The sequence below is a fragment of the Heptranchias perlo genome, chromosome 24 (genome assembly GCF_035084215.1).
Source record: "Heptranchias perlo isolate sHepPer1 chromosome 24, sHepPer1.hap1, whole genome shotgun sequence".
Classification (NCBI taxonomy): domain Eukaryota; kingdom Metazoa; phylum Chordata; class Chondrichthyes; order Hexanchiformes; family Hexanchidae; genus Heptranchias; species Heptranchias perlo.
Window position 1 is genome coordinate 19,863,358 of NC_090348.1, and position 13,013 is coordinate 19,876,370.

The window sequence follows — 13,013 nt, forward strand, 5'->3', positions numbered from 1 at the left end:
AGTTATGCGACGGGATGAGCAACTCAGAAGTTGTAGTCCTGCAATGGCAAGTTGTTGAATTGAATTCAATAAACCTGGTGATTGATGGGCTAGCACCAGAAAAAAATCACAACGAAAGCTGCCTTTTTGTTATAAAAACTGAACAAAGAGATCTAGGAGTACAGGTTCATAGCTCCTTGAAAGTGGAGTCACAGGTGGATAGGGTGGTGAAGAAGGCATTCAGCATGCTTGGTTTCATTGGTCAGAACATTGAATACAGGAGTTGGGATGTCTTGTTGAAGTTGTACAAGACATTAGTAAGGCCACACTTGGAATACTGTGTACAGTTCTGGTCACCCTATTATAGAAAGGATATTATTAAACTAGAAAGAGTGCAGAAAAGATTTACTAGGATGCTACCGGGACTTGATGGTTTGACTTATAGGGAGAGGTTGGATAGACTGAGTCTTTTTTCCCTGGAGAGTAGGAGGTTTAGGGGTGATCTTATAGAAGTCTATAAAATAATGAGGGGCATAAATAAGGTAGTCAAAATCTTTTCCCAAAGGTAGGGGAGTCTATAACGAGGGGGCATAGATTTAAGGTGAGAGGGAAGAGATACAAAAGGGTCCAGAGGGGCAATTTTTTCACTCAAAGGGTGGTGAGTGTCCGGAACGAGCTGCCAGAGGCAGTAGTAGAGGCGGGTACAATTTTGTCTTTTAAAAACATTTGGACAGTTACATGGGTAAGATGGGTATAGAGGGATATGGGCCAAGTGCAGGCAATTGGGACTAGCTTAGTGGTATAAACTGGGCGACATGGACATGTTGGGCCGAAGGGCCTGTTTCCATGTTGTAACTTCTATGATTCTATGATTCTACTACTGTTCCTGTATAATTGAATGGGTAACTTAAAGTACATTAACTTTTTTGTAATTTTATATGTAACTTAATGTATACATTTGGAATTTTATACGTAATTTAAAGTATGTTTGTTTATCGTCTGGCCTTCGACATGTCATTTAAATTGCAATCATTTATTATACTGAATTCTACAGATAATTTAAATGAATTAATTTCTTGTTTTATATTGTAAAGGTAGTTTAGAAAGCATTAATTTATTATTTGTAATAATATACCAGACATGACTCACCTTTTACAAATCCATACTGGCTGTCCTTATTTAACCCATGTCTTCTAGGTCAGTATTAATGTATCCTGCATTGTGGCTTGTAGACGCTTACCCATTAAAGATATCAGGCAGTCCAAAATACATTAATTTAATATTTGGAATTGTACAGATAAAGCACATTCATTTATTATTTGGAATTGTACAGGTCATTTAAATTACTGTAATTTTTAGTAAGTAAAGTGCATTAATTTCTTTGCAATTTTACATGTAATTTAAGATACATCTTTAGAATTGTACAAGTAATTTGAAAGTATTTTCATTTATTTGGAATTGTACAGATAATTATAATGCATTAATGTACTATTTCGAATTATATGGTAATTTCTAGAACACTGATTTATTATATTGAATAGTCCAGATAATTTAAAGTGTAATAATTTATCACATTCAAAGTGCATTAATTTATTTGTAATTGTTTACATTATTTAAGGAACATATTTAGAATTGCAAATAATAAATGAAAATACTTTAAAGTACCTATGCAGGTTTGGGAAGTGCTGACACCAACCAATCAATTGGTTGGAGTCCATGATGATCTGTTCTAAGAATGCTCTTTTTAGCTGACTGACCTCTCCTTCTTCCATATTTATAATCTTACATATACAGAGCTGCTGATTGTTATTTTAGTTTCTGATTTACTAACAGAACTAAGTTTTATGCAAGTTTTGTCTGCCATCCATACAGTATCTCTTTAAATTATGTTTGGGACTGTAAATTAGTCTGGTATAGCATCCACAGACCTGGAGTCAGTTGCAGCAAGTACAGCATCTACAGGCAGAAATTAGTTACATTAAGTTCTGATCAACTGGCCGGGACTCAGGAAATCACTCTATCTGTACTCTGTTCTTTTTCTTGATACAATTCTATTAAGCGTGCATATTGTTTATTATGGTCTATAGGTAATTTGATTTCTTAACTTGCAACACTTACAACATAATTCTACTTTTCTTGGTCCAAGATATATTGTGCATTTAGTAATGTCACATTTCTAGTGAAAATAGTGTCACCTTTATTGCAAATTGAGAACAACAGTGACTACACTTCAAAAGTACTTGTTAGCTGTAAAAACACTTTGGGACAACCTGAGGTTGTGAAAGGCGCTATATAATGCAAGTTCTTTCTTCCTGCTAAATAACTCAGATTGAAGAGCCAGTACTGAGACAAATAGCTGGGGATGAATGAACTCTTGTGTTCTAAATTTCATGACTCTTCTCAAGCTGATATTATTCTGATTCAGGAAAGCTGCAAACAGCAAGCCACTACTCTGGAATGGAAAAAACAAGCATTGTTGCTATTTTGCCATTTCAGGCACTGAATATATGCCAAAATCATGAAATAAATAAGTGTTTTGAAATTCATATCACCATGATGCTATGGCTACTGGGATATCAAGTATTGCAAGGATAACTTTAATGAACTCTGAAAACCATGTCGTGTAAAGTTTAATAGCTGCTTGTGTCAGCCATAAACAGAACATCATGTGATTTACAGACAGGTTCAACAAAATTTCAAAAATAAAGATGAGATTTTACTGTGAGTTATTATATAGGTTTATATATTTGACAATAGGTTGCTGGTATCCAGTTACAACACACTAATTCATAATTATAGCATCTTAACATTTACAGCACAGAAGGTGCTCTTCAACCGAAACTATCTAAACTAATCCCATTTTTCTATCATTTCTCTGTCTTTCTATATTTTTCCTTTTCAAATCCTTATTACAATTCTCTGTTAAATGTCATTATAAGGGTACACTTTTTGCTTGTGTGCGCTCCAGTCATGGAGCCTTGCCTTTCGGGAGCACCTTTCAGAAAATCACGTATGCACAGCTTATGATTTGCATATGCAATTCCTGATACATACTCCTGGAGAGCAAGGCTTCATGTTGCAAGTGTGCCAGTCGTAAATCTACCCTATATTTTCTGCCTCAATAGCCACTGTCATAAAGCAGTCCATGCTTTAATAACCCTGTGCAAAAATAAATTTTCTAACTTGCCCCTTCGATTTTCTATTGATCATGTTGAGTCTGTGCTCACTCTTTGCCTACTGTTGGAAACAGTCTTTTATTAGTTGCCCTCTCCAAACCAAATCCCGCTGATGTCATAAGTGAGAGTGAATTTTTGGCAGTTTAATTATCAAGTTTCAAGATTGAATTGCTGTCTTCGACCTATTGATACCGATTAGTTATTCTTTAAGAATAAATCTTTTAAAATAATATCTATTCATTTAGTAAAGGTATGTGAAAGGGCAGGTGTTTGTTGTTAGAATTGTAGAATGATGAGGCAGTTTTGGCAGGAAATTACTGGGAAATAAACAAATGACAGCAATTGTGTTGCAAGATAATATGTGACCATTTAGTATCATATTGTATTTACAAAGCAAGCTAAAGACCCCAAGCAGATTTTCAATGCTTTGGCAGTTATCTTTCCCACATTGACTCTGATTCAGGTGTTGACTTCTGAAATTTAGATGTGAATGTACTGAGAGTTTCACAATCCCAGTGACTGAGCTGATTTTAAAAGTGTATCATTGTTTAATTGTACAATTCATTTCAGATTAGATGAGATTTAAAAAATGAGTAGTAAGACAGAAACGATCAATACGCAGGAGGGGTATGTACAATAAGGAGACACAGAGTTGTCTCGGATTATCAATCTACAGAAGGGGTACTTGTAATAAAGGGAGACAGAGCTACTTCTGAGAAGGGACACATTTCAGAGGTGCTCCACCTTGTGGCCCCACTGGAAGTTGGCAAAACGCAGAACAATGACTCAAGTGACTGAGAAATTGGTTAGCATCCAACTGCCGTGCTGAAACTGATGCATGGTGTGATCCAATTTCTAGGCTGTGTGTTTCAACAACCATAAGGATTAATTAAACAAACGTTTAGTTGTAAACTTATAATTAAACACATTGAAATATCAAAGTACCTTATTGTGGATTCAAAATACGGTAAACAAAATATATAGCGTTTTTGAAGTCAGACCCGAACAAGCTTTGGGTGTGTGATCTTAAAGGTCAGGCTATATTTATCAATCACATAGAACTCTTTTAGTACAACACCTATTTATTGCTGACATTTAGCACTATATTTAACATTGTGGAATAAGCCTACACATCTGGAGATAGTCGATTGTAAACACTATCCACTTTACCTGATGGAAAGAGACCTCACAAGATAGTACCTTTAGTGTCCTCAGGTTTGCTTTCTCTCTCAGGCTTTGAAATCTCTTTATCTCAATGTTGTGGGGAAAAAAAACGCACAAAACTCCCTTCTTATATTTGTAGTTCAACCTTTTGCTTTCCCCTTGTTTCATGGAAATCTCCCGCATGGATCTTCTCTCTATGCAGAGTTCTGTTGGCATCTACATGCAGTTCAACTGACAGTCTAATAGGTCAGCACGTGAATCGGTTCTGGATGCCAAAAGGGAGTCAGCAAAACTTAGTAGTGGTTCTGCACACAGAAGTTTCTACAGGAGCAAGAGTGTTGGGAGCAGGGAAGGGGGAATAACCGTATGATACCCAAAGCAAGGAAGTAACTTTTTAAAAATTCGTTCATGGGATGTGGGCGTCGCTGGCGAGGCCGGCATTTATTGCCCATCTCTAATTGCCCTTGCGAAGGTGGTGGTGAGCCGCCTTCTTGAACCGCTGCAGTCCGTGTGGTGAAGGTTCTCCCACAGTGCTGTTAGGAAGGGAGTTCCAGGATTTTGACCCAGCGACGATGAAGGAACAGTGATATATTTCCAAGTCGGGATGGTGTGTGACTTGGAGGGGAACGTGCAGGTGGTGTTGTTCCCCTGTGCCTGCTGCTGTTGTCCTTCTAGGTGGTAGAGGTCGCGGGTTTGGGAGGTGCTGTCGAAGAAGCCTTGGCGAGTTTCTGCAATGCATCCTGTGGATGGTACACAACTTCATCTTGTACAGGTCCTGACATAGAATCAGGAACTCGTGACAAAATTAGAAAATAATTTGTGACTCAGCTGTGGCCCTTATGATCCAGGAGTGTACCTCTCAGGCTGGATAGTCTAGAGTTATGAATTACCCTAGCACACTAAACTTTATGTAATCTGCATTATGTCTGAATCAGTGGAAATATCACACACACCAGGCCAGTCTTGTACCAGCTAAAGCCATTACAGTACCTGCTTACAGATATGCAGCAACTTAAGTACTAGACAGAATAGTGAACATCCCAAAGCAACATTTTAAAGATGAAGCAAAATACCACAGATGCCGGAAATCTGAAATAAAAACAGAAAATGCTGGAGAAGCTCAGCAAGTCAGGCAGCATCTATGCAGAAAGAAACAGAGTTAACGTTTCAGGTCGAAGACCTTTCGTTAGAACTGGAATATGTTAAAAGAGTTAAAAGTTTTTAAGCAAGTACAGAGCCAGGGAAAGGAGGTGGTAGGGGGTGGGGAGAGGGGGAGAAAGAGAGAGAAATAATGCAGTTTCCTCTACATTGGGGAGACCAAACACAGACTGGGTGATCGCTTTACTGAACACCTCTGCTCTGTCCGCAAGCATGACCCTGACCTGCCGGTCACTTGCCATTTTAATTTCCGTCCCACTCCCACTCTGACCTCTCTGTCCTCAGCCTCTTACACTGTTCCAACGAAGCTCAACGTAAGCTCGAGGACCAGCACTTCATCTTTTCTTTAGGCACTTTACAACCTTCCGGACTCAACATTGATTTCAATAACTTCATATCATAACCACTGCTCCCATTTTTTTTGGACAGCAGGTGCTGGTAATGGTTGTGCTGTTGCCATTTACTGTCCCATTACCACCTTTATTGCCTTGCACCATCATCCCTTTTTTCATTTAGTCTATCTTGCCCTCTACCCTAGCACAGACCTTCCCTTTTGTTCTTTCCCCCCCTCCCCTGCCCCCCACTTTCCCTGGCTCTGTACTTGCTTAAAAACTTAACTCTTAACATCTTCCTGTTCTGACAAAAGGTCTTCGACCTGAAATGTTAACTCTGTTTCTTTGTTTACAGATGCCGCCTGACTCGCTGAGCTTCTCCAAAACTTTATGTTTTTATTTTAAAGATATATACAGCTTGGAAAGGTGCACGTAAATATCCCTTTGCTCTCTAGTAGAAAATCTTCTGTAGTTTTAATAAGGGCTGTTTATCTGTATGCATGCTCCCAGCTAATGGACAGAAAATCATGGGGAATAATTTCCCAATATGCACTCGTGGGTGAGCAAGGCTCTGTACTTGGAGTGCACATTTGGAAAATCAGCCCCAAACAATCCAATAAACATTCTTCAGCAGTACCTTTCAGGGTCTTGCAGTTTCCCCTTTTGGTGGATCCAACGTCATTGTACAAAGTATGTAATGTCACTTATAATGTCATTGCACGATGTATGTGATTCCACCTATAATGTTATTGTACGATATATGTAAATATCACCTATAACATCATTACTCGATGTATGTAATGCCACCTAAGGTGTATGTACCACCAACAAAAATGTAAGTGTTAATAATGGTGTTTACCAGAAGGCTGGAACCTTGTAGCAGGGAAAAGAAAAACGTTTACATTTATATAGCACCTTTCATGTCTTTAAGATGTCCCAAAGTGCTTCACAACAAATAAAGTGCTTTTGAAGTGTTGTCACTGTTGTTTTATCAGCAAATCCGGCAGCCATTTTTTCTTTACACAGCAAGAAGATAAATGAACAGAAAATCTGTTTTAGCGGTATTGGTTGAGGGATAAATTTTGGCCAGGGTAGAACTCCCCTGCTCTTCTTCAAATAGTGCTATGGGATATCTACACCCACCAGAGAGGGCAGACAGGACCTTGGTTTAAAGTCTCATCTGAAAGATAGCACCTCTAACAGTGCAGTACTCCCTTAGCGCAATACTAAATTGTCAGCCTGGATTATGTGCTGAAGTCCCTGGAATGAGTCTTGAACGACTTGTGTAAATCGGTACAATGCAAGTTGTGACATTAACACTGACTGTGTTTCAATTAATATCTTATTTTGCAAAAGCCACCAACTTGACTGGTCTGAAGCACTCTGAATCCTCCACGGTCCATTTCAAAACTTGAGGAATAATTGAAAAAACACTTTTTTTGCAAAGTAACAATTTCACATAGCTTTTACCTTGTAAGTAATAATGAAGTTATTAAACTTTATAGGCCATATTTTTCTGCTATTGCACAGGTGTATTGGATCTCAGGGCAGAGCAAACAGATGGAAATCGGGTAAGCTCCATTATTGATGTAGGATCCTCCCCACCCGATTTTCTTCTCTGCACTGCAAACAGGTGATCAAATAAGCCCTTTTTCTTATATAGATAGATTTTAGGGCTCTAGGGGAAATCGAGGGATATGGGGATCCGGCGGGAAAGTGGAGTTGAGGTCGAAGATCAGCTATGATCTTATTGAATGGTGGAGCAGGTTCGAGGGGCCGTATGGCCTACTCCTGTTCCTATTTCTTATGTTCTTATGTTATGTTCCCATGCCCAAGTGCAATAACAGGAAAATCTGCACTTATATACGACATTATTACACTAAAGCAGTTGGGATGACTATTTGCATAATCAACATTTACAGAATGATGACTATGTAGGGGAATTTCCTTTGTGTAACAAAATTGTAAACCTGTTCTTTATAAATAAGTTTATGACAGTGCTACACGTTGCAGAGGAAATGTTCTTCCATAGGTTATAACTCTGGTTCAGCTCAGTGGATTTCTCTGTGTAATGCTGCTTGGTCAGCATGGTTTTTAATGTATTTCAACACAGCAATGTACTGAATTGATTCCTGTATATACACATTAAAAAAAAACAATTCCCACATGATAGCCACTGCTTTCAACAATATATTGGAAATGAATATATAAATAGGATAGATGTGCACTTTTAAAAAAGTCAAGAGCGAGTTCATTACAGGCTGTAGCCAGGAAATGTGAAGACTCTTCAAAACTACAGGATTCTTGATATCATAGTAGGTACAGCACAGGAGGAGGCCATTCAGTCCATCGTGCCTGCTCTTTGAAAGATAAGTCCCTCAAAAACCTACTTTTAATGCAAATTGTTTTTACTGCTGAATGCTAAAAGACTTGTTTTCGTTAAGTGCTGTATAATGCCTGTGGTACAGTCTCTATAACTGTAATTGATACAATGCCAGCGAATGACGACCTTCAAGTGATGCAACTCCACAAACAGTAATAGATACGCACATTAGCGTCATCAACATAAATGTGAAATTAACCAGCACCACAGATTTTTTTTTAAAGCAGCAAGTTTACTTCTTCAAATACAAACCAACTGTACAATATATAACAGTGAAACAAATCATTCTGTATTAAATGACATTGCAAATAACTACTCACTTCAGATACTAACTTAGCATTATTTAAAAAGGTTATCATTCCTCATTCTCCACACTGAAGTGCAATGGTACATTACATTTCCCTTACACTACAAGACAAATATGTGGAGAATAATGAATAAATGGATTGTGTGATGTAAGAAATATTTCCCTGTGAGCCAACTGAATAAATCAGCAATAATGCTATAACTTAATTACTGCTAGCTCACTGTTTATATCATCTTTCAAATGTTTTTTTCCAGTTATAACTTTTAATTTACTTTTGAAGTGATTTGAGTATAGAGGATCCTTTAATGTCACTAACTATACCCATGTGAGCCATTTCTCTCCTAAACACCTATCTTCAAAAATCCCTTAAATCAAGTATTAAGAATTAAATTCACAGGGTCAGCCCAGGGAATCATGGCAGCAGTTGAAATTTGTAGCTCTATAAAAATAATCCTGCACTAATCGCCTCATGATAGGTGTGTTACTTTATGCCATTATTACTAGACTTACACTCTACTGCAGCATGCATATGTTTCGGACAGCACATTTAACCTTTAGTATTTATTTTGAGTCATGGCATGAGAAAAGTTGTTAGGTGAATGCCCCGTTGCTAAAAAAGTTTTACTGCATCGAGATGGTCTAACAAGCTGCCATAACTTTAGATAGTGAAGGACTCATGGGAAAATAGTCCTAGTTCTATATTAAATACCTGTGTGTATACAAATATGAAAATCAGAGCATAATGAAAAGTTATCTAAACAAAAAAATGGACAGTATTCAGTTTCACAAATCTAATTATTCTTAGGCCAACAGCATCAGTTCAGACATGTACAAATGAGGAGTGCACAGAAACTGGAATGATTTTTAAATTTTCTCAGTTATAATATACACATTACAGTCTGGAAATTACTGAGGATGTGACTGTACAAAGACTTAATGCATTCACATCAAATCTCTCTCTCTGCTATTTTAGTGGAGGAGTTAACCTGTTTAAAATAAACAGGTCATACGTCACCTTTGCTGAAATTATGGAAAGACAAATTTGAAAAAAGCTCATTAAATCTGCATATAACATTGCTCAGTAATTCCCAGGCTTATAAAAGGAGATTTAAATATCAGTATTACAACATATCACCAATCACAGTGACAGTACAAATAACAGAGGCTACGATGCATAGTTCAACTTAAAACGCAACAATAATTCTAAATGTTTGAGATTCTGTTGACGTGAGGAAAAAGAGGATCCTGCTCTAAATCCATGGGAAACATTACAGTTTTGATTTTTTTTTAATATATTGTCCGAAGGGCGCACACAAAAAGGTGACCCATCAGCATACCTCACTCGCTATTCAGTAGATATTTGCGTTTGTTCATCGTTTGGAGGTCAGAGTCAGGGTAGATGACACTCTAAAAATCTGAGGTAGCATGTTGCTCAACTGGTAGAACATTTCTTCTGAAATACTCTGTTAATATAAAATTGTATTATCATTTATATTGTGTGGTACAGAGCATACATTAACAGCAAAATGCATACTTAGGTGGTGGTTATACACTATGGGTGTGAGACTGGTAGTTGCAGAGTGTGAAGGGCAGTCAGCAAACCTTGCCTATAATGCCTGGCTACAATTTTCACTCTGCCTGCCAGAAATAAGCTTTGCACATGCATAGTTACACAAGTTTAGACTCTGCATTTGGCTGGTAAAATGTTATTACTCTGGACAAGAGTGCAGGCTTTCTCAAAGTGCTCAGGAGGTTCAATGGACCACAGCATTTTTTAAAACCTGGCTTGACACTGCACTGGAGTTTTACAGCATATGGTGACAGGTTCAAGAGATGGGGGGACGACTTCCCCGAGGAAGTGTAGTAGATTGTTACATCGTGAAATCGGGAACTGTCTTCAGACAGAGGCCAAATTGGTAGTTTAACTTTCCCCACAAACTAGTCTTTACAGCTTAACATATATAGCTCTTATTTCTCATCTACATGCTGCCCCTTGGCGACATCATCTGAAAACACATCATCAGATTCTACATGTACGCTGACGACAACCAGCTCTACCTCACTACCATCTCTCTCGATCCCTCCACTGCAGCTGATCCGGTACTGGGTGACCAGAAAATTCCTTCAATTAAATATTGTGAAGATCGAAGCCATTGTCTTTGGCCCCCGCCACAAACTCCGTTCCCCTCCCTGACCAAGCTTTTGGTCACCTGTCCTAATATCTCCTTGTGGCTCGGTGTCAAGTTCTGTCTGATAAAGCTCCTGTGAAGCGCCTTGGGACATTTTACTATGTTAAAGGCACTATATGAATGCTATATATCAAACAACAGTAGAGAATTGTTTCATTATTTTCCAAAATGTTTTCACTAGGGTTCTTATGCACCATATTTTTTGTTTTCTATTTAATCTGCATACAAGACTGCAGAGTGGGCTTTTGTCCCACTAGACATTTCTGGGCTTCTGCCAGCAGCACTGCCAAACTCCACTCCTGACTAATTTTGGGATTATCCCTTCCCGATGGTAACAGCCTAGCTTTGATATTTAAGTGTTTGCCTTCTACAGTACAATGCTTGTCCTGTATTCCTTGTATGTTACAGTGTTTGCCCTGAAGGCTTTATTTATTGCGATGCACCTTATCTCAGCTGCCTCTGCTGGAATATAGAAAATGCAAAGTTACCCCGAGTGGTAGGCGTGACTGGTTTTAAAATTTAACAACAAAAATGCAGCGCACTTCACTGACGCCATCAGTTATTTTTGGAATCACATCTAAAATCCCACCTTTCTGCTGGGATCTGACTGTTTCTAACTGGAGAGATGCAGTCAAAATTCTGATATAATCATGTGCAACAGGTTGGTAGTTGAGCCATTTCCCTCTTTCCCCCCCCAGATTAGACTGCTGGCCACTTCCCAATCCTCTGTTAGCCATCTCCAGCTGGCACTAAAGTGGGAAAACTCTGAAAGCTGCTGGTAATTCTGTTTACCACTGCTACAAGGTTACATTTCACTAAAATACATGTGCTAACACAGCTCAAAGTTACTGAAACCTTTAGCTTGTATCTGATCCAGCTTGTACCTTTGTGACCGTTACACAGCTAGAGTATTATGACTCAGAACTTTTAAATATGTATCTTAAGGAATCTGTTGCACTATTAAATAGTCTGAAGAGGGAAGAAAGATAAACTATCACATGTGGCAAACCTCTTAGAAGTCAGATTACAGTATCTTCACTATTGGTAATAACTGAATGTGTACAAAATAACAAGAGTTAATTTCAAAATGTTCTATCGCTTTCTTAAAGTCCTTCCCAGTAACCCTTGGTTACTGCAATCCTGAAAATGAATTGTAAGGTACCCAAAAGGCAAAATACTGCAGGTGCTGGAAATCTGAAAACAAAAACAGAAAAAGCTGAAATAGTAGATCAGGAAGCATCTGTGGGAAAAAAAGTCAGTCGACGTTTCAGATTTTAAGAGTATTTCCAGCTTTTTTGTTTTGTAAGTTACCTAAACTGGATAAACACTAATGCTTGCAATTAAAATCAAATACATAAATTTAGATGGCTTAGTGCCACAGCACATTGGTATACAATAAAAAGTGTGTTTTTCCTTCACAAAATCCAGTGTTTTATTATTTAAAATCCAACACAGGGTGATAAAAGTGTGGAACTCTCTCCCACAAAAAGCAGTAAATGCTAGCTCAATCAATAATTTTAAGGGTATCGAGGTGAAATATGCAAATGAATACTGAGTCAATAGTTTAATATCTCACTTTTTAACCAGAATCCACTATTTGATAATGGAGATTTTTTTTTAAAATGCTGAATCGAATTTCACAAGCTATGGAAAATTTACATTCACACACAGTTGGACAATGTGTTAACAGTTGCCCCCTAAATCTCTTTGGGCCTCCACTATTCCTAGCTTTTTAAATGGCAAAAAGCTAAGAACAGTAGAGGTCCAAAGAGATTTAGGGCTCCATGTACACAGGTCACTAAAAGGTAGCAGTCAGGTACAAAAAATAATCAAAAAGACTAATGGAATGTTAGCCTTTATATCTAGAGGGCTAGAATATAAAGGGGAGGAAGTTTTGATGCACCTATACAAAACCCTGGTTAGACCACATCCGGAGTATGGAGTACAGTTCTAGGCACCACACCTTAGAAAGGATATGTTGGCCTTGGAAGGAGTGCAGCGTAGATTCACCAGAATGTTACCACGGCTCCAAAGGTTAAATTATGAGGAGAGATTACATGAGCTAGGCTTGTATTCCCTGGAATATAGAAGGTTATGGGGTGATTTGATTGAGGTTTTTAGGATTTTGAAAGGAATTGATAGGGTGGATAGAAAGAAACTTTTTCCGCTGGTGAGGGAGTCGAGGACAAGGGAACATAACCTTAAAATCAGAACCAGGTCATTCAGGAAAGAAGTTAGGAAACAGTTCTTCACACAAAGGGTGATAAAAGTGTGGAACTCTCTCCCACAAAAAGCAGTAAATGCTAGCTCAATCAATAATTTTAA

General features: G+C 38.1%; 1 protein-coding gene across 5 annotated transcripts in view; it reads right to left on the reverse strand.

The window, feature by feature from the left end:
- Positions 1-8,874: 8,874 nt before the first annotated feature.
- ferry3 (FERRY endosomal RAB5 effector complex subunit 3) overlaps positions 8,875-13,013 on the reverse strand; it is a 53,767-nt gene continuing 49,628 nt past the window's right edge. For all 5 annotated transcript variants that reach the window (XM_068004878.1, XM_068004880.1, XM_068004879.1 and 2 more), the window contains one exon: positions 8,875-9,962. In XM_068004878.1, coding sequence (XP_067860979.1) covers positions 9,870-9,962 — 93 coding nt within the window. In that variant the 3' untranslated portion in view covers positions 8,875-9,869. The remainder of the gene's footprint in view (positions 9,963-13,013) is intronic.